Source organism: Mastigoproctus giganteus, chromosome 8 (assembly GCF_048544385.1).
Source record: "Mastigoproctus giganteus isolate SK-2022 chromosome 8, ASM4854438v1, whole genome shotgun sequence".
Lineage (NCBI taxonomy): Eukaryota > Metazoa > Arthropoda > Arachnida > Uropygi > Thelyphonidae > Mastigoproctus > Mastigoproctus giganteus.
Window position 1 is genome coordinate 189,899,622 of NC_143582.1, and position 23,515 is coordinate 189,923,136.

Here is a 23,515-nt window from a genome sequence, read left to right on the forward strand (position 1 = left end):
GACTCCAAAGAGCATTTTAAGGGAGAAAGCATTGTATAAACAGCTTGCCCCCCCTCTTCACAGGTTTTCGTCATGGAACCAGGGAAAAGAGCACTAAAAGCATGATAACATTACGAGCGGGTGTACGCAGAGTTTATCCAAATAGTTAATCTGGCGATTGCGGCATCGTTTAAATAATAATCAAAATAATCTTTTTGTGATATTATTTCTTCATAAATTTGCAATATCCAGGGCAACTCGTTGTGTCTGTGCGTGTAGCACAGTGGTATCGTCAATGTCCTCCCCACACCGGGTGGAAAGGCACCGCTTCGAATCCCGTTGATGACGCCTGGAACTTTTATGGGCTTTGTTCACTTCGTGGCTGATTTAGTCGGACTCAGGCGTAGATAGCAAGGTTTTCCCCCTTAAAGTCTGTTTTTTTTTTTTTTTTGTCCGGAAAAGCAGGCAAATCGACCACAGAGCACACGCAATTTAAGGACAAATTACACATGGGTAGTTGAATTAACATTCTAAATGATCCCCTAATCTGTATAATAGTTAAAATTTAACTCCTTTTGAAGGCTAAGTGATTTTTTACTGCGAGTGTTAATTAAGCCCATTGTAATAAACTAAGCAATTTAAATCCTTCAGTAAACGGCTGCCTAATTCCATCTTTATTTTATAGTTAATATTATAATATATTACTTTTGTTTGTAATTTAATTTGATTATTAATTAAATAAATTCTTTAGTTCACCTATTTAATTATTTTTTAAAAATTCTATTCCTTGAAATAAAGAATAGTACATGGTTTTTTCCTGTAGTCTTTACTCTCAAAGCATTTTGTTTCTGGATATGTTCGGTAAAAAATAAGAATAACGTAAGCCTCACTAAATGTATTTTTTGATAGAAACAAATTACATCATCTACTAATATCAAAAGCTTTCTAATAACCAGTTGTGATATTGCGTTCCTAGAAATGCGCATGTCTATATATATTCTTAGTTTTCATTGGTCTTGAATAAAACGTCATGGTGGAATATTATGCCTCATCCAATCAAAGAAAAGAATGTGAAGACTGATTCTTCTCATGATACATCGCTGTTAATTGGCGCAGATCTAACGACTGCAAGATTTTCCCGTTTTCCTACCCAATCACAGTGAACATATAATCGTTCTTAAGGGAATTATGGTTGCTCGAGTCTCTTTGTATCTTCGCCATGCTTATAGACTGTTAAGTTAAAGTTCCGTTAAAAAAATGGGGAAAATTTGTAGAGTATTTGTAAAATATTTTCACTTAATTGTTAGTAGCTTTTAGTTAGTGTAATATATTTCTACATTTTGGACTTAATCTTTAAAGCAAACCGTAATATATTTTGTAAAGGAATTATGGAAGACGAAATATGCGAAGAATACAGGTCATCTCTGGCTGATCTCAACGGAAATAGTAAGCCTCTGATTAATATGTTAACGATGTTAGCCGAAGATAACATCAAACATGCATCACAGATTGTGCAGGTTATCGAAAATCACTTGCAGAAGGTAATGTAATGTATATATTATTTATAAGCATGAACTTTTTGCCTTAGACTTTACAGTTGTTTCGAAATATGACTGCCATGGCATATGCTGGTCTACGTGGCATTTAACCCTAATCTAGTTAATACATTTTGTCCCATTTCATAATTGCATATTAATGTTGACCTTTATGTTGTTAACTTAAACGAAAAGAATAAAATTTGGCGATGAAAGCATTTTAATACACATGCATAAGATTATGCATATGTAGTAACTGGCGTTTGCGAAGTTATGCATTTGAAATTACATACAGTGGTGATGATCAATTATTTTGTGCTGCTAATGCATATGTGTAATAACTTCGTATATTTTATAGATGTAATAAAATGACTAAGGTAACAAGACCAAAACACGAAGATGGTGCCTTTGTTAACTCTTCCTTTTTTGATTCTCATTTCTTTCCACTCCATAAAATATTTTTGCTATGAAAGTATATGATTTTAATTCCAAGAATGATATTCCTAGAATAAAAGGCCCTGTCTAATAAGTCAATTTCCTATAAGGGAAATATAGCTAAAAGTTTTTTTCCCATTTCTTGTAGGGAATGACTAAAATTTTCTTATAGTTAAGGTCTCATTAGATTTTCATTTGGCAAACAGAGAATGACCAAAGACAAGTTAATAATTCATAGTAAACTACTTGCAAGAGTTAAAACCGTATAATGTTGTTTTTGTGATGTTCATAATTTGTAGTGCCCTAGTTTAATGAAATGCTTGTTATTACAGATCGTGGATGCTACTAAAAGTTTCATACCTATTAAGAAATATTGTTCAAGGTTTAGGCCTAAATGGTTATCAAATGAGACTCGTGACAGAGAATAAAAATGCATGGGATGCATATAAATTATCAAGCGACTCAGAAGCCTATGGCAGATATAAGCTAGTCTGTAATCAGGTCACAAAGGAGGTTAGGCAGGCGAAGGCAGATTACAAGAAATCTTTGGCAAAGATGCTAAGAAAAACAGCAAGGATTTCTTTACTTATATAAACTCTAAAAGGAAGGGGATGAATCTGATTGGTCCACTTGATATTGATGGTTTGGCTGTTGATGATCCTGCTCAGATAACAAACAAACTGAATGAGTATTTTACATCTACATTCACATATGAGGAGTTATTGAAAATGGCAGGATATTATGATGTGATTACAAAGGAACTGGATGCAAAAAATAATTTTGATAAGTTGATAGGTTGATATATTTGGATTTCAGGAAAGCTTTTGATACTGTTGCACATGGAAAACTATTGTACAAATTGGAGCAGAATGGTATTAAGGGTAAGTTGCTACAATGGATAAAAGGATGGTTGAGTGGGAGAAGACAGAGGGTGGTAATTAATGGACTAATGTTATTAGTGGAGTCTCACAGGGTTCGGTGTTGGGTCCTCTTTTGTTTTGTATATTTATCAATGATATTGATGAAAGTATATCAGGCTTAGTGTCAAAGTTTGCAGATGATACAACGGTTGGCAGGGTTGTTAATGACAGTAATGGCAGTGTGCTACTGCAACAGGATCTAGATAATTTGGGCAGATTGTCTAAGAAGTGTCAATTGAAGTTTAACCTTGACAAATGCAAAGTACTGCATATGGGTAGAAGTAACCCCAGAGAAATGTACCAACTGTGTGTTACTACACTTAAGGTGGTAGAAAATGAAAAAGACCTGGGAGTAATTGTGCAGTCAGATATGAAGTTTTCTAAGCAGTGCAGACAGGCTCCCAGAGTAGGTCATGGGGTTTTGTCAATGATATATAGGAATTTTGCTAGCAGGGAAAAGGAGCTGATTGTCCCACTGTATAAGGCAATGGTCAGGCCATGCCTTGAGTACTGTGTACAGGTCTGGAGGCTTCATTTTAGGAAGGATGTAGATTTGCTTGAGCGTGTACAGAGAAGGGCAACAAGATTGGTGAGGGGAATGAAGGGATCCTCTTACGAAGAGAGACTTAAGTTCTGCAAATTGCATGGCTGGAGACTATGCACCTGTGCGGTGATCTGATTGAGGTGTGTAAGGCCTTGAATGGATTGAGCACGCTGAATTCTGATGGGATCCTTCCACTTGTTCAGATTACGAACCTAAGGGGGCATAAATTAAGAAAAGACAGATGTAGAATAGATGTATGGAAATTTGTCTTTAGCCAGCGGGTGGTTAATTGCTGGAACAAACTTCCATCTGTTGTTGTGAAAGTTGATAGGTTGAATAAATTTAAGGAGGAACTGGACAGGCATTTGGAGGGAATGGTGTGTTTTTTTTTTTTTTTTGGCTGATGCTTCATAAGCTCATACACTTGCTTTCTTGCATCACATGCCACTACTACTATTTGTTGAAGATGGATCCTGCTGTAATTGAATGTTTAGCCATTTGATATTGGGGGTTGTTATGACAAAGCCAAGAAACCTATAGGTAAAAAGAAATCCAAAGAAGAAAAAATTAGTCAAGAAACACTTGTCATGATGAACTAAAGGCGACAAATGAAGAGCAAGAAAAACACTGACAAGGAGAAAATTAGGTATACTGAGTTATGCAAAGCCATTAGAAAGAGACTCAGAGAGGACATAAGAAAATTTAACACAAGAAAAGTAGAACAAGCATTAAGGGAAAACAAAGGATTTATATCAGCAGCCATGAGCAGAAATACAAATGATACTGAAACTGAAGAATAGCGATGGTGTACTTATAAATAGCAGAAGACTACTATAGAGAATTATACAAGGAGCGAGGGAATGATGCCAGAAGTGGGAAAGATGGATCGCAAATTAGTAACACATACAACACACCTGATATCCTTCCTGATGAGGTAGAACATGCTTTGAAGAATCAGAAAGTTGCGGGGGATGATGAAGATACTGTAGAGTTGTTAGAATTGGGAGGAAGAGACATGACACAAAAACTGCAAGACTCTTTACAAAATGCATTAGAGAATGTGTGACTCCTAAAGAGCAGAGTAATGCAATCATAGTTTTGCTCCATAAGAAAGGAGATAAATTGGAAATTATAGACCAATTAGCTTGTTATCCCACATCTAGAAGTTGTTCACAAGGGTCATTACTAACAGATTAGAAAGAATACTTGAGGGGAATCAACTGAAAGAGCAAGCTGGCTTTAGGACAGGATTCTCAACTATGGATCGTCTTCACGTAATATCACAGCTAATGGAGAAAGCAAATGAATATAAAACACCATTATGCCTGGCATTTGTGGATTATGGAAAAGCATTTGACTCTATACAACATAAGGCAATGTTTTGGGCACTGGAAAGACAAGGCATAGATACCCCATATATTATGATTTTGAAGAAAATATATGAGAATGCTACTTCCTTTATTAGACTAGACAAAGACAGTAGTAAATTTAAAAGAAGGAGACACAATATCTCCGAAGTTGTTTACTGTTGCCCTTGAGGAAGCTTTCAGATTAAACTGGTCACAGAAACAAGTCAATTTGAATGGAGAGTACCTAAACCATTTACGATTTGCAGATGACATTGTGGTCATAAGCCACGATCCCAAAGAATTAGAGAAAATCTTAATCAGTTATGCAGAGTCAGTAAGGATTTTGGAGTAAAGATGAATCTAGCTAAAACAAAAGTAATGATGAACAAGTATGCCACAGAAATGATTGAAGGAGCAGTAATTGAAAAGGTGGAGTCATATTAGCCCCGGGGGCTTGCATCTGGTCAGTATGGTGCTTGGCACACCCAGTGTCCTGAGCTGGATATCATCATTCTTCTCTTTCTTGATGATTATTTTCTACTTTTGACTCTCTCTCTCCCCCAGTGTAACTCAGGGAATTTTTTTTTTTTTTTTTTTTGTTTGGTTTAGCATAAGCCTCGGGCTTCCTTGTACCATGTAGCTAAAAATAATAATAATACTTATCTGGGACATGTCATTGGATGTAATAATGATAAATGGCTGTAAGTCAAGAGAAGAATAAATTTTGGATGGATAGCATTCAGGAAATATAGTCACATACCGAGGAGCAATATCCCAATTTGTCTGAAACTTAATATAATTAACTAATGTATACTCCCCACCATGACTTATGGAAGTGAAACTTGGGCACTCACCAAAAGAATGGAAGAGAAGCTGAGAACTACACAGCAGAGAATGGAACGAATGATATTGGGAATCAGACTGTTAGATAAGAAGAGAGGCACATGGAGTAGGCAGCAAACACAAGTAAAGGACATGCTTTTCAAAACTAATGAAATGATCATGGGCAGGATACAGCTTGAAGACATGATGACAGGTGGACTAAGAAAATAACAGAATGGTACCCAAGAGGAGCTAGAAGACAACAACAGAGATGGACAGATGAAATTCATGGGTTTGTGGGTTGTAAATGGATGGCCATTGCACAAAACAGAAGGAACTGGAAAGTTGCTGGATCGAAAATGTTTGCATTGACAAACATGGAGAAAGTAATTGAAATTAGTAACATAACTTGAATTTTTAAACTCTGAAAAGTTATAGAATTGATAGGAAAAATAAGGGATTTTTTTTTTTTTATGTAAACCCCAAACATGAGAGGTATTAGAACCTATAGTACTTATTGGGTTGGAGGTTGAGAAGACGAAAGAAGATATTTGTTGACATTGAACTTGATCTTCTGTAGACTGTAATTTTCAGGAAATACGTATGAAGGATGGTTGTTCTAGAAAACAGCAGTTGAATGAATAAACGAGGAAGATGAAAAGTTGGTTCTGTGAGTTTGAAGTTGGACAGTAAATGGATGTTGGCTGGTGGCGGCACGTGTTCTGACTGTTTTGAAAGAGAGAGAGAGAGAGAGAATTATAGAAGCCAATTCAGAAGAACAGTGCCCATGGAAGTATCTGTAGAAGAGGTATGCAGCAGAAACAGTACGTCTATGAGACAGTGAGACAGAAAGAAAAACAGCAAAGAGTTCTTTACTTATGTAAACTGTAGAAGGAAGGGGATGAATCAGATTGGTCCACTTGATATCGATGGGTCAGCTGTCGATGATCCTGCCCATGTAGCTAACAAACTAAATGAATATTTTGCATCGACATTCACACATGACTTATTCAGCGTGGGGAATGCCAGAGGTGTATTCAACTCTGGCAGTAAGCTAGAGAATCTTGTAATAACTGAGAGTAAAGTGGAGGAGAAATTGTTGAAGATAAACACAAGAAAGGCACCTGGGGTGGATGGGATCTATCCAGTTATATTAAAGGAGGCAGCAAAGGAAGTAAGCAAACCCTTAGCCATAATTATGAGAGCTTCCTTGGACTCGGGGGAGGTACCCATGGACTGCACATGTGCAAATGTGACCCCAATTCACAAAGGAGGATCAAAGGCTGACACAAGTAATTATTGACCTGTGAGTTTAACTTCTGTTCCCGGAAAAAATGCAGGCACTAGTTAAAGAAGCACTGCAGGATCATCTAGACAAGACTTCAGTTATAGCTCGGACACAGCATGGTTTTGTTAAGGGGAATTCTTGCCTGACCAATTTGATTGGATACTATGATGCAGTCACAAAAGAACTGGATGCAGGGAATAACTTTGATATTATATACTTGGATCTTAGAAAGGCTTTTGATACTGTTACACATGGAAGACTGCTGCACAAATTGGAGCAGTGCGGCATTGGAGGCAAATTGCTGCTATGGATAAAGGGGTGGTTGAGGGGGAGAAGACAGAGAGTGGTAATCAATGGACACTGCTCATCGTGGACTAATGTTATTAGTGGAGTCCCTCAGGGTTCAGTATTGGGTCTTTTATTGTTTTCTGTATTTATAAATGATATTGATGATGGTATATCAAGCTTAATGTCCAAGTTTGCAGACGATACGAAGGTTGGCAGGGTTGTCAAGGACACTACTGACACTATGCTGCTGCAACAGGATCTGGAAAGGTTGAGCAGATGGGCTGAGAGGTGGCAAATGAAGTTTAACATTGACAAATGTAAAGTACTACATATGGGAAACAGCAACCCCAGAGCAACGTATCAACTCTGTGGTACTACACTGACAGTGGTAGAGAATGAAAGGGACCTGTGGGTGTTGTGCAGGCAGATATGAAGTTCTCTGAGCAGTGCAGATGGGCTGCAAGAGTAGCTCACGGTGTATTGTCAATGATATATAGGAATTTTTCTAGCAGGGATAAGGAGGTGATTATTCCCTTGTATAAGGCAATGGTCAGGCCATGCCTAGAGTACTGTATACAGGCCTGGAGGCCTCATTTCAAGAAGGATGTAGAGATGCTGGAACGAGTACAGAGAAAGGCAACAAGATTAGTGAATGGAACAAAGGGGTACTCTTACGAAGAAAGGCTTAAGTTTTGTGAATTACAGTGTCTGGAGACTAGGCACCAGCAAGGTGATCTGATAGAGGTATACAAAGCCTTGAATGGGTTGAGCATGCTCAATGCTGATGGGATTCTTCATCTTGCTCAGAATAATCACCTGAGAGGGCATAAATTCAAATTGAGGAAAGACAGATGTAGGATAGATGTGCGGAAATTTGCCTTTAGCCAGCGGGTGGTTGGTAGGTGGAACAGACTTCCATCCCTTGTCGTGGAAGTTGATAGCCTAAATAAGTTTAAGGCTCAGCTGGACAGGTATTTCGAACGAACAGGTGAAGTGGAAGTGGTTATTTTTTATTTATTTATTTTACTTTAATTTTTTTTGGCTGATGCTGCATAAGCTTGCTTTCTTGCATCAAATGCCTCTACTAATGCTAATATTCAGGCATACCAGTCACTCCTGTTTTTTTATAGTCATCGTTTTCATCATACAAAATATAATGGAATATTACGATTATACATACAAAAAATTATGGTGTATATACAAAATCATGGTGTATTATTGCAATATGTGAATTACATATCACTAGCCATATTTAATAAAATTATTTTTGCTTTATATTTTAAAAGTTTACATTGGGCATCTCACTCTCTCAGGGTGACTCGGGATATATATTTTTTTTGGCTGATGCAGCATAAGCCTTGGGCTTCATTGCACCATGTGGCTGGTGATAATATTATACTGCACAATAAACTGTAAAGAAATTACTCTTATGTAAGAGGTTACAAAATTCTACAGATATAGATGACAATGTGACATTGCTCTCATTGATGCTATTATGTGTATCTAGAAGGCTTTCGTTATGTGATAGACCCATGTTTTGTATCAAGTATCATACTGTTAGCTAGCTTTCTCTCTAAACACTGCCTTTGTAGGGAAGCACATAAGGAATTGACAGTCTCAGAGCAGTTGTGAACACATAGTTTCTGATGTATTCTGTGAACTGTTGCATCTGAAGATGAACCAGTTCGTTGGTTTTAAAAGGTTATCAGCATTGTGTGTGTGTATATATATATATATATACAGTAAACCCCCGCTATTCCCGGTATCTGTTTTCGCCTATTCGCGGTCGCTGATTTAATATAAAATGAAACCTAAAAAAAAATGTGAATTTTAAAGTGCCGTGAACATTTTCTGCCATATAAACATGTGCGTGGCTAAAATTATCTTCCCCCGGTCAAAACAGCACTCAGTGGGTTGGGGGGGAGAGGGGTGACAAAATCGCGAGCGTGGATGTTTCTCGCTAATCCTTGTTCAGTATGTGTTATGCGCTTGCCATGGGAAGTTTCATTGTTTGTTTTTAATTTATATGCTTATAAATTGATATGCTTACCGTCACCACCAAATACGGGGAATGCGGAAAGGTTAGAGAATGACCACCGCATATCCCGGAGCAATATGGCCTTAATTGTTAATGCTCCTAAAAACCCAACAACATGAACATGATATACTTACAAAAGTGATAAATCTACCGTTTTGCAGTGTAAAACAGACTTTTTCGAGTGTGTTAACGGAAGAAAGTGACTTTATTGTGGACAAGTTCTTTCTAACCCATTCAAAATATGGCTATGAATAAAAAGAGAAATGTGAAAAGATCAAAGAAGGTGATGACATTAGCGAATAAAATTGAGTTATTAGACAATTTCTAATGGTGAAAGTGTTTCCTCAGTGGCAAAATATTATAAAATCAATGAGTCAATGGTACGATCAATCAAGAAATCGGAAGAAAAAATCCGCCGTAGTGTCCGTGAAAACGTGCTAATTGCTTCAAAAATTTGCTCTGTAACTCGTGATGTTAAATTAGAAAAAATGGAAAAAGCTTTAAATCTGTGGATAGAAGACCGAACTCAAAATAAAATTCCGTTAAGTTCACTCATCATTCGTAAAAAGACAAAACTCCTTTATCAACACTTTAACGAAACTTGATAGCACTGGCGGGATAAGTTTTTTTTGCTAGCCAAGGCGCTGGTTTGAAATTTCTAATAAATATTACATTTAATATTAAATTGTTTCTTATTTTCATTTCTATGCCATATGCTTGCATTTCGCTATGTACTGTCTATGTACATAGTCATATTATGAAGATACATATAATACATACGTAGACAAAATTTTAGACTAGTTTTTCTTATATATTTCATACTTTGGAACGGAACCCCTTTATTACTATGGGAGCCATAACTCAGAATTTGCGTTTTCAGTATTCGCGGCATTTCTCAGGAACGTAACCCCTGCGAATAGCTGGGGTTTATTGTACATATATTTGTGTAAAAACATGTATGTAGTAAATTGTAAATACACTGGTATATGTGGCACCTCCATAGCCAGGTGGGCAGGAGCAGCAGTGTGTAGCACACACTTCTTGATTAGACCGGGGTTCGAGCCTGTAACCACCAAATACGGAGGATGCGTATAGGTCAGGGAATTGCCACCGCATATCCCTGGATCAATATGGCCTTAGTTGCTAAAGCTCCTGAAAACTAAATAACAACTGGTATACGTGTCTTTCTCATTCAAAAAAATCTTGCCTTTGATTCAAGTTTAGGATTTATACTCAGCATACAAGTTGACTATTTTTTTCACTCTTAAAAGGTTAACTTATGCCAGAATATATAAGTTTTATAAACCCCAAGTAGTCTTAAAAATTGGCATTTTGATTTTTCTTAAGTAACTGGATTAAAAAAACTCCTTTCCTTTGTCATCATATGAAGAGTAGAAGTATAGAATCGCCAAAAGTGAACCCAGCTCTGATCAGCTGTCAGTGTTTCAGCCACAGAAAACTTTGATTCTGTTATAATACAGTAAAGAACCCTATATCTGCGGGGGATACATTCCAAGACCTACCATGGATGGCTGAAACCTTGGATATAAGCTAACTTCTGACTCCACATATAATGTGATTTTCTTGTACATACATATGTATAATAAAGTTTAATTGATAAATTAAACACACAGTATAAGACATTACCAACATTAAATATGCTAATAATAAAGTTCAGCAGACTCTAGATTTACTGGGACACTTCAAAATTACAAATTATATAAAAAAAAAAAAAAAAAACAACCAGAAATCATAAAATTCATGTCATAACTAGAATAGGTATAAACAGATATTTTGCAAGTCATAAATAAATGACAAGAACTGCTGTTATAAGTTGTCATTGGCGTTGCGTCAATTGTTGTGTTCCGTCGCGCCGGAAAAGGACAAATTCTGTTTCGTTATTTATGTCAGGAAATCAGAATTTTTTTTTTCTTTTATAGTAAATATATATATATATATATTTTTGTTTTTTTGTTTAGAAATTGCAAAAATAATAGGTAAATGCAAGAGTTGTGCATTCAAATTAAGCAAAAAGTTGAAATTATTCAAAAGTTTGAAAATGGTGCATCCATTAAATCTTTAAAGAACCATTATAATGTTGGTAACCAAACCATACATTGTAAAAAATAAAGGGAAGCATCGTATTTGACACGCGAGTAGTATGTGTTAAGTTTTTTTCGTTTTTTTTTTCGTGATTAACCACAGTTAATTGAATCAGCAGATATGGGGGCACAACTGTATATGCATAATGAGTCCATATTGTCCACAAAGAATTGAGTATGATAAAGATTTAAGTGCAAACCAAAATATGGATGGATTAACCCCAGGGGCTCACATCTGATGAGTATGGGCTTGGCACACCCAGGGTCCTGAGCTGGATATCATTATTTTTCTTGGTGATTTCATTTTACTTCTCTCTCTTTCTCTCTGGGTCACAGGGTAAATCAATTTTTTTTTTTTTTGGCTGGTGCAGTATAAGCCTCAGGCTTCCTTGCACCTTATGGCTATTAATAATAATAATAAATTTTGAAACTGTAATTTTTGAGAAAATTTTCCAGGATTTGAATAAGTTTCTTAGCCATTTTGCAACCATGGATAAAATTCGATATATTACAGTGATCCACAGCCTTGAAAGTCCTTACAGTGATACATGGAGTGCCATCAGGATAGTAGTAGTGGCATGTGATGCAAGAAAGCAAGTGTATGCAACAATTTAGGAAAGCTCCAATCAGCAATTTAGGTTGAGTTGTCACACCCACATTTCCTATATGTTAGTCCCTTTGGATTACTACAGCTTGTGCCAATTTCCTTAGCATGGAACAGAGTGCACGAAGTAAGTGCAATGACAATTGAGTCTGTAGTTGGGTCTATTGATTCTGAAGGGGGGATGTGATCATGTACTATGGAATGTCCAGTGTTCTATGGTATGTACTATGTGTTTACCATGGAATCCCCCCCCACCCCTGAAGTAAAATTGGTAAAAAAAAAAAAAAAAAAAATTATTTATATTGAAAGTTAAAAGTAAAGGTGGAGAACTTTTAAAAGTAAAAGTACAGATTAAGGAAGAGAAATTTTCTTGGACATGGAATTTTGTGAAAAGGAAGCCAAAAATGAGAATCATGTTTCATTTTCAAATAATGAAAGAAAGCAAGCTTATATAGCATTAAGCTGAATAAGTTTAAGGCTCAGCTGGACAGGTATTTCGAACGAACAGAGGGGTGAAGTGGAAGTGCTTATTTATTTATTTTTTTTGGCTGATGCTGCATAAGCTTGCTTTCTTGCATCAAATGCCTCTGCTAATGCTAATTTAACACATACGCACGCATGCGCACAGACAGACACACACACACCTTCCATCCTTGCCCTCCAAGAATGCTTAGTTTTTCCTTGAATTCGTTCAGACCATCCACTTCCACAACAGCAGATGGAAACCTATTCCAACAATCAACTTGCTGGCTGAAGGAAAACAACTCCACACATCTATCCTGCAGCCATCCTTACTCAATTTAAATTTATGCCCTTCTTGTGTAGTTTCAGCAGGAGGAAGAATGACATTCACATTCAGCTTACTCAATCCATTCAAGGCTTTAAACACCTTAATCCGATCACCCTGTACCTGCCTAGTATCCAGATGCTGCAATTTGCATAACTGAAGCCTTTCTAGGTAAGAGTGCCCTTTTTTCTCTTCACCAATCTGGTTGCTCTTCTCAGCACCTGTTTCTGTATATCCTTGACAAAACCCCTGAGCTATCCTTGCAACGTGTCTACACTGCTTAGAGAATTTCGTATCTTGACTGCACAGTTATCCCAGGTCTTTTTCGTTATCTACTACCCCTAGTTTAGTTCCACACAGTTGATTCTCTGAGATTACTGCTACCCATATGCAGTACCATGCATTTGTCAGTGTTAAACTTCAACTGCCATTTTTCAGCCCATTGACCCAATTTTCCTAGATCTTGTTGCAGGCTCATCCTGATGACTGTCATCTGCAAACTTTGACATTAAGCCTGATATACCTTCATCAATATCATTATTAAATACTGAAAACAACAGTGGGCCAAGCACTGATCCGGAGAACCCGGAGTAGTAACTCGCCCTTAATGTGGCATTGCTCCAGTTTATACGGTAGTCTTTTATGTGCAGAGATGGACTCAGTAGCTGAGTGGTCAGGAGAAAGAGTGCAGTAGCACACGCTCTTTGAATAGACCGGGTTCAAGCCCATGACTGCTAAATACGGTCGATCTGCCTACCCGCACCAGACCAGCGTGGCAGATTATGGTCCATTTCTCTCAGCATGAATTGTTGAGGAGGCTTCCATCCTGCAGTGGGTTGATAATGGCTGCAGTATTTTTTTTTTTTTTTTTTTACCCTAATGTGCAACAGGGTCGAAAGCCTTCCTGAAATCCAAATAAAGTAAGCGCCAGTTATAGTGATCATGTTTGCACCCATGTTGGTCGGTTATAGTGATCATGTTTGCAAACTGAATTTTGATTCTAATAAGCGAAAAACTGCAAATATCATCCACAGGCTATAAAAATAGATATAAAGCACAGATTTGCACTTTATTACCAATTAAATGATGCGCGAAAATCAGAAGAATATTATCCACAGTTAGCAAAATGAAAATAAATTTATACTTATGTATGTAGCTTAATTAATAAACATAATTAAATATAACACTTTGTAATATGATTATAATTTTGAATAGTCACTTATTTTAGATTGCTTTAAATTATCACTACAAAGTCTGTTTATAGATTTTTCAATATTGTATTCACTCCTCTGGACAGCTATAGCTTCACGAGTTTGTGAGTTTTGTAACTGGAATTCATTCGGGTTCATCTTCCTTTTCCTCCTCCTTGGCAAAATTATCGGTAACAGACTGGGTAATTTCTTCTTCTGTTAAAGCTGTAGTAACTACCTCTTTATAACAGATTGTACAAACAAAAAGGCCCAATGAACCTAAAACTGCAAATTGTTTTATGGCTGTGATCGTTAGAATTGTGGTTTAAAAAAAATATCACAGAGGCATTCAAAATTGATTCTAATAAACAAAAGTGTAGTGTATTTTATTGATTTCAGTTGGTTCTTTGGAGTCTGGTTCTCTACAGTGGCTGATACTGATAACCAGTGATCACTATAACTGGCGCTTACTGTAACTATAACCTTGGTCAATACATCATAGTAACCTATCAGAGTGGCTAGACAAGACCACCCTTTAACAAATCCATGCTGTGACTGCAGTATAATTTAATTTCTGTCCAGATGGTCCTGCATTACTTCTTTAAATAGTGACTCCATTATTTCTCTGCAACAGATGTTAAGCTGACAGGTCTATAATTACTCATATCACCTCCCCTGTATCCAATGTTACTCTCATAATTATGGCTAAGGGTTTGCCCACCTCCTTTGCTGTCTCCCTTGATGTGATTGTATAGATCCCATCCACCTTAGGTGCCTTTTGTTATGTTCAGCTTCAACAGTTTCTTCCACTTTCCTTTCAGTTAGCACAGTCATTTTGCTTACTGTTGGAGTTTGATAAAACTTCTGACATCCCCCTCCCATAAAGAATTCCTCATGTATGAATGTAGATGTTGAATATCTATTCATTTTGTCAGCAACCTGCACAGTCTTCAGCAGTTAACCCATTGACATCAAGTGGCCTAATGTGATTCAACCCCTTCCTTCTACTGTTAATATAAGCATAGAAATCTTTGCTGTTTTTCTTGGCATTCTTTGCCAGAGACTTCACATAATCTGCCTTAGCTTGCCTAACCTCCTTTGTGACTTGATTAGACTAATTTATATCTACCATAGGCTTCTATATCACCTGATAATTTATATGCATCCCATGCACTTTTTTCTGCTATGTGTCTCAGTTCATCTGGCATCCATTTAGGTCTAAGCCTTGAACAGTATTTCTTTGTTGGTGTGAAAAGCTTAGTAGCTTCTTAGATTACTTCTCTCAATGCTTCCCATTTAGAATTTTTTTGTTGGTAACATCAGTTGGTTCCACTGCATAGAATTTAAGACACTACACAGATTACAGTGGTCTCTGTCTGAGACCACTGTAGTCACCTTTATGAAAGCAAAAACTCCTCCCCTATACCCTTGGGATTTGCTTAAAGATGGTAGTTACATGTTTAAGTAAATCCCAAATTAATATCGCTGCCACCCAGTGCGTATTTTACCTGCTGATTCTTAATGCATATAGAATCACTGCTGATAACCAAATTGAGAATATTGTGTCCTCTTATTGACTCTCTAACATGCTGCTGTAGAAAACAGTTATCCAAGAAGTCTACAAAAGTCTTGCTAGTGTGTGAGTGACCAATCCACAAATTCCATTTCGTATCTGGAAAGTTAAAATTCCCCATTATAAGACATTCTGATTTACTAGTCTACTGTTTCTCTTTATGGCTATTTGTCATTAGACCTATAACACACTCCTATTCTGAATTTTGTTTTCCCAGTGCTTATAACACACCAGACTGACTCAACACTCCATTGACACCCATGTTGACTGGATGCACTGCATTAGATTTAATGTTTCCTAACTAAAAGCATAACCTTCTACCCCTCTTGCACTGGCTGTCCTTCCTCTATACATTGTACTCCCCATATTCAAATGCAGTATCACTTGTCTGAGTGAAACCATGTCTCTTTATCCCTACAATGTCTGCATTTGATGACTTAATTAGTACTACTTCAAATACATCAGATTTATTTATAGTGCACAGAGTATTAGTGTACATGCACACGTTCTCACTCTTAGTTACCCTTTCACAGCCCATATATTCACTGGTTCCATGATACCCACAACAGAGCTAGAAATCCCCAACACTTTACTTTCCAGGCTGCTGCATTTTCCAATAGAATCGGTGCAAGAATTGCCTTGACCTCTGCCTGCAGCTCTAGTTAATCTGCTAGTCTGTGCATCCTCCCAAGCTAGCAGTTTCCCGACTCTCCTATCACAGTCTTGATAGCACAGCAAATATTCTTGCACCCCCTTCTATTTAAGTGTATCCCATCCCTGTAGCAACAGTCTCCTCTTAACAAGCACAGGCTATGCTGTAAAAAATTCTACCCCATGATCCTTGCACATTCTCTTTATTGTCGAATTGATTGAAAAGGGTCTCAACATTTACTTCCCATTGTGTCTGAGCAGAATTGGAGACATCATTAGTGCTAATGTATCAACAATATTGCAATTTTGTCCTTAAAAGATATCTGCTCGATGTCATCTACTTTTGCCTCTGGCAGACATACCCTGGTCCTATTCCACATATCCTTCTTGCACATGTTTCTATTCCCTGACAATAGTTACTGTTAGTAATCACCACCTTTGGGGTTGCCTGATGCACAAGTGTGAGCTCTGGCATTGGACTGGGCAGCTGAGAGTTTGATGGGTGCCCATTTTAATTCCCTTGAGGGCATGTATCCTATTCTTCAAACTTTCATAAACACCCATCAGAACTGTGAGCTGGCACCTAATTTTTCTTCACATTTTTTGTTTGCGCGCGTGCACACACACACACACACCCCATCTCCCTTGGCTGTATCAAGTCCTGTTCCAGAAAGATTGGCAAACGTTGCACAAACTTCACATTTTATTAGGCTATGATTTGTATGAGAATCGCCTCCTTCGCATCCCCCCCCCCAAGTCACAGCATTCCTGCTATTTTGTGTGTTGCTTTGCTGCTGTAGTCTGGGCCATGATTTCCATTTAAATACAATTAATTGACAATACTAGATTCCTAAATGCAGTGATATGTATTATGCTATCAAGTTTTACATTATACCTTGCACTATCAAGTTCAAGATATGTTAAGCTATCCTGTTACAATCGCAGTGTTAAATTAGCTGTATTCTTAATAAAAAGTAAAATTTCTTAGCTAAAAACAAAAAAAAAAAAATATGCCTAACAAGTGATCAGAACTTTCAAGCTATTTATTTATCAAAATCAGAATCTACTATTCCACTGAATTACTACTTACGTGTTATGATATATTCGCCAAAACATTGATACAATAGTGGTACAAATAATAAGTAATAATTTGCAAAATCACTGGCTAAATTTAAAAATAAGCTAATGAATGTTTCTAAGACTATAGAACTATTTGTCAAACAGCAAATTGACCACAGAGCACACAATTTACAGACAATATATATGGTGCAATATGGCCTAAGTTGTTGACGTATCTAACACCCAACAACAAAAATGTGGTACATGTCTAATATCTTTTAGATCAGTGTGCTCCTTTATTAGTTTGTAGTTTATAAATTAGCATGCTGGTCCAAAAAGTACCAGACATGTATTGCATTTTCATCACTTAATTTATTCTCTGCATTTGTGTTAATCACTTTTATGCCTTCATTCAGTTGAATTTTAACTATCATTTACTTTGTTCTGTATTATAATAAAGTCCTTGTTTATTGACTTTCATTGGTTGTAGAAAGATTTTGTTTTATAATAGTAATTTAACATTGTCTTTTTTGTATATGTTACGTGATTCTTCTAAAATATTTGTTTTGGAATAAAAAAATTTTTGTCAGTTTTTATACAATCAGCCGTGTTAAGAGATTTGTGGGGACCCCCATGCACAGTTCACTTAGGAGTGCCCCACACAAATATCAGAATTCAAGCATTTAAATTAGTCTACTTTTCACTTAATAGCAAATCATAAAACTACAAGAAAATGGAAACCAGAATAGCAAAAGAGCAATCCCCATTTTAACTAAAATTGTTGGTGAATTATAGTTGCTGATAAATGATTAAATATAGATTATTAGAATAAGTTTTATTTCATATATCAGACATACATAATTAAATTTAATGTCGGTGTGATCCTACATTTTGAAATGCATACACTAGTCAGTGCTTGGTCAAACTATTGTCTTCTGTGTCATCCCAATTACTCTCTCAATTGAGGGATTCAAATTGCAGTTATCAGATTTGAAGGCAGGTTCCTTCCAGTCATGTTCAAGGCTTCTTTGACTGGGCACAGATCAGGTGACCTTGCATTCTGTTGGAGGACATTCATGCCTGGTAAAGTTGGCATTGTGTGGATGGGCATTATCCATATTTGCCAAAGGCAAGACAACTGCTGGGTTTGACATTTTTATTGTAATAATGGGTTGTCATACTACCCTCCACTAATAAGACAATTTTTCTTGCATCCTACCTGCTGGCTCTCAAAATCATTACACTGCGAGTATGCAATGTCTCCTTTATGCAGTTTGCTCTCTTCCACCCTGGCAATCTTACCCATGTTTGTCCCTCATTCAACAAGTTCAAAGCAGCTCTCATCACCAAACTACTACTAAACTGGGTAGATGTGGCTTACCTATTCATCAAAAGCATCCATTGGACATGCCAGTTCTGGCTTTTGTTACTGCTTGTAGATCGTGGAACTACATTCCATTTTCTTGTAGGCAGACTATCAATCCTCTCTCAGAAGGCAGTCAGTCAGACTAGAAATACAATAAACCTTAATCAAAAGTTTTTTTTTTTTTTTTTTTTTTTTTTTTATATATAAAAGTAAATGCCAAAAGAATTGTCCGGAAATTGAATGTTTTCTTTCAACTCTAGAATTTCTTCATAAATAATACTTTATTTCTTTCAATATGTAATCAAATTCCCTGAAGATTTAATCATTTATTCCTGTAATCCCTCTTAACATCAGCCTTGGACAAAATTGTATGTATCATTTTTGTGTGTTTTGATTTCTGTTTCATTTAGTTTATATAAAAATATTACAAACAGAACATTTTCTTGTTTCAGTAGGGAAAAAAAACTCTTTCCTCAGAGTTAACACTGATCATTATCTATCCTTCCACACTGTATAGAAAATGTATGGGTCTGAAACCTGTTGATGGGAAAAATTTGGTATTTTATATGCATGTGTAGACACACACATACACATGTAAAACTAAAAAATCTCTTACATAATATACTTGTGAATGTATATTTGAGACTGCTCTTAACTCAAACAAACAAAGATAGCAAACAAAATGAATGAGTATTTTTGAGTATTTTGCATCTACATGCACACATGAGGAATTATTAAGGTTTGGAAATGGCAGAAGGTTATCAAATTGTAGCAGGATACTTAATGATTTTGTAATAACTGAGAGCAAATTGGAGGAGAAATTGTTGAACTTAAACATAAGAAAAGCACCTGGGGTGGATGGGATCTATCCAGTTTTATTAAAGGAGACAGCAAAGCAACTAAGCAAACCCTTAGCCATAATTATGAGAGTATCCTTGGACTCAGGGGAGGTTCCCACGGACTGGAGATGTGCAAATGTATCCCCAATTCACTAAGGGGGATCGAAAGGTGATACGAGTAATTACAGACCAGCTAGTTTAACTTCTGTTCCGCGTAAAATAATGCAGTCACTGGTTAAAGATGCATTGCAGGATCATCTAGACAAGACTGCAGCAATAATTCAGAGACAGCATGAGTTTGTTAAGGGAAAGTCTTGTCTGACAAATTTGATAGGATATTATGATGTGGTTACAAAGGAACTGGTTGCAAAAAATAATTTTGATATCATATATTTGGATTTCAAGAAAGCTTTTGACACTGTTGTGCATGGAAGACTATTGTACAAATTGGAGCAGAATGGTATTAAGGGTAAGTTGCTACAATGGATAAAAGGATGGTTTAGTGGGAGAAGACAGAGGGTGGTAATCAATGGGTGCTGCTCTTCGTGGACTAATGTTATTAGTGGAGTCCCACAGGGTTCGGTGTTGGATCCACTGTTGTTTTGTATATTTATCAATGATATTGATGAAGGTATATCAGGCTTAGTGTCGAAGTTTGCAGATGATACAACATTGGCAGGGTTGTTAATGACAGTAATGGCAGTGTGCTACTGCAACAGGATCTAGATAATTTGGGCAGATGGGCTAAGAAGTGGCAACTGAAGTTTAACCTTGACAAATGCAAAGTACTGCATATGGGTAGAAGTAACCCCAGAGAAACGTACCAACTGTGTGGTACTACACTTAAGGTGGTAGAAAATGAAAAAAGACCTGGGAGTAATTGTGCAGGCAGATATGAAGTTTTCTGAGCAATGCAGACAGGCTGCCAGGGCAGGTCATGGGGTTTTGTCAATGATATATAGGAATTTTTCTAGCAGGGAAAAGGAGGTGATTATCCCTCTGTATAAGGCAATGGTCAGGTCACGCCTTGAGTACTGCGTACAGGTCTGGAGGCCTCATTTTAGGAAGGATGTAGATTTGCTTGAGCCTGTACAGAGAAGGGCAACAAGATTGGTGAGGGGTATGAAGGGATCCTCTTACCAAGAGAGGCTTAAGTTCTGCAAATTGCAGTGGCTGGAGACTAGGCACATGCACGGTGATCTGATTGAGGTGTATAAGGCCTTGAATGGGTTGAACACGCTGAATTCTGATGGGATCCTTCCACTTGTTCAGATTACGAACCTAAGGGGGCATAAATTCAAATTAAGAAAAGACAGATGTAGAATAGATGTGCGTAAATTTGCCTTTAGCCAGCGGGTGGTTAATTGCTGGAACAAACTTCCATCTGTCGTGGAAGTTGATAGGTTGAATAAATTTAAGGAGGAATTGGATAGGCATTTGGAGGGAATGGAGTGTTTTTTTTTTTTTTTTTTTTTGGCTGATGCTGCATAAGCTCATACATATGCTTTCTTGCATCACATGCCACTACTACTACTACTCTTGAACTAGATCTATAATCAAGATGATTTTGCACCATTTTAAAACTTGTATCTAGCCAAAGAAACGTATTTTTACATATTGCGGTTACTACAGAATTTTGAAAATACTGTAGTTGTTTTTGTAGTTATAATTTTGAAATAAATTACCCCCCCCCTCCCCCTGTAAGTTCCATTTTTTAAGGCTGAAAAATCCATTTTGTGAACTTTATAGTATGCAAAGAAGAGACTTTCTCAAAAGTTATTTTTTTTTGCATTTTTGCTGGTACATACAAATTTATTCAAAATTGCATATCATAAATTGTACAGTTGGTTCTGAAAATGAATCAGTGCCCTTAGTTTCTATTTTTTTAAAAAAAAACTGCATAATTTTTTGTTTTGTAATGTGTTGCATAAGGTCACTTCTGGTATCAGAGAAATGAATGCTAAATTAAATTATGCTGCAATACTGTAAATAAGGTAAAATGCACTCATTGTACAGTTGATGTGTGAAGTAAGAAAAAAAAAAGAAAAGAATTTCCCATTGATTGCGCTATCACTGGTTAATAATACAATAATTAATTATTCGTGATGGAATGCAACAGTGAAGAATTTGTAAATTTTAAAAAAATTTAGAATCTTTAATTGCAGCAATGATAGACATACAATTAGTCCCGTCACGGCATGGTGGTGCCAGGGGTTTACTGTTTGGGATGTCCTTAATTTATTCTGTTTAAAAAAATAAAAGGGGGAAAAAAAAAGAAATAAAAGAAAAGAAACTGATTAAGAGAATGTCCAAATCTTAAAACCTTAATTCCAACTTTTTTTTTTCGTATAAATACCTTTTAATTATGTCACCATGCCATTGAATCATTCTGTGTGAAAAAAAAAAAAAAAAAACCTTGCTATTCATTCACATTCTTCTTTGGTCAGATGTATGGGAAACTGTTATGGCTGCTAGGTGTTATGCACAAAAATATCTAAGCCATTCTCAGCCTGATAAATGTGAAAGTCTCTCAGGTGCAGTGAACAAGAGCTACACCCCTAAAATATTCAGTGTACAAACTGCTGCCTACAGATTATCTGCCACAAAGACCCTACTATGTGGTTATTACAGAAGTATGCTTTACAAGAAATGGGTTCTACAATATCCACACAATCTACACACGGGTGAGGAAAAACTTGCATAATATATCTATCAGACAATACCCATGGTCTTTCTTTCCGTCATTATGAATTTGATGAAGAAATGCTGTCTGCATTTTCTTTCCCACCATCAAGTGAGATTCACATGTTTCACAAGACACTGGCTCATTTTGTGTTACGAAAATGATGCTTGTCATACTGACTTCCTGGATCTATGGAGATGCTCTCTCTGAGTGGCATGTAATAAAGTATTTCTACATGACTTGTTCCTTTGTACATGATGCATTACTCCCTTTCCAGCAGCTATATATGCATACAAAAGTATGCTTTCCAAACCTGTATGTAGTATTCCATATTTAACTTAGCAATAGGATAATTCTTATATGGTGAGATAATCACCTCTTAGTCCTTGTTGGCAAAGTTTCTGTATATCATTGATAGAAATCCATGAGATCTTCTAGCAACATGTTTGTATTGCTCAGAGAACTTCGTCTGAGAATGTACAATTACCCCTAGCTTTTTTTTTTTTTTTTTTTCTTCTTCTATTTATCAACTGCCCTGAGTTTTGTTTTTGCCGGTGCTTAGATTAATCCTGTCTTTGATATAGAAAAATTGTATCCTTTGCTTCTGGGTTGCATCGTAGTGTGGTGTTATTTATTTATACAAAGAAGAAACAAACAATTTCTGATGAAAACAGCATTCTGGCATAAAAGAGAGGTGTCAATTCTTCAACTGACAAAAAGACGACAGAAAGAAGTGAATTTTCTTAAATAGCAAAAAAAAAAAAAAAATCTGTAAAACTACTTCTGTACCATGAATGACAACAACACTTGTCATTCAGGGCACAGAAGCTGTTGTTGTTGTTGTTATTTGGTTTTTAGGAGCATTAGTAACAAAGGCCATATTGCTCTGGGAATATGTGGTGGTCATTTCCTGACCTTTCCGCATCCTCCATATTTGGTGGTGACTGGTTTGAACCCCGGTCTAATCAAGAAGTGTGTGCTACGCATGCTGCTCCTTCCCACCTGGCTACGGAGGCACTGCGGCACAGAACCGGTTTTTCAGCTTTTTTTTAAAAAAGAAAACAATCATTTCTTACTGTTGTCTGGTGAAGAATTGACATCTCTCTCTTTTATGCCAGAAAGCAGATTTCATGAGAAATTGTTTGTTTCTTCTTTGTATAAATAAATAAATTTTTAAATTTATTATTCACTGTGGTCCGAAAGAAGCCAGGAGAATTCACAAATTTATTATAACTGTTTCATTGCAGTTGATTAACATAACAATTATCAATTAACCATGCACTTCTTTTGGTACCATACGGGCCCTGTCTTATAATATGCTTAATCTTTGAATCATAGTATGCCCTCTTAGATGCAGAAGGGTATTATAGTTTTGGGAAGAATTTAATGTGCTTCCAAAAATATACCATAGTATAGAAAATTTGTATTTCTATTTGTTTCAGACTCTCTTTATAGATTACTGC

General features: G+C 36.5%; 1 protein-coding gene across 1 annotated transcript in view; it reads left to right on the forward strand.

Moving 5' to 3' along the window:
• The first annotated feature begins 1,246 nt into the window (after nt 1-1,246).
• Nucleotides 1,247-23,515, forward strand: part of LOC150082099 (uncharacterized) — a 365,646-nt gene continuing 343,377 nt past the window's right edge. The window contains exon 1 of the mRNA XM_090379102.1: nt 1,247-1,520. Within this exon, the coding sequence (XP_090235228.1) occupies nt 1,368-1,520 (153 nt within the window). The 5' untranslated portion in view covers nt 1,247-1,367. The remainder of the gene's footprint in view (nt 1,521-23,515) is intronic.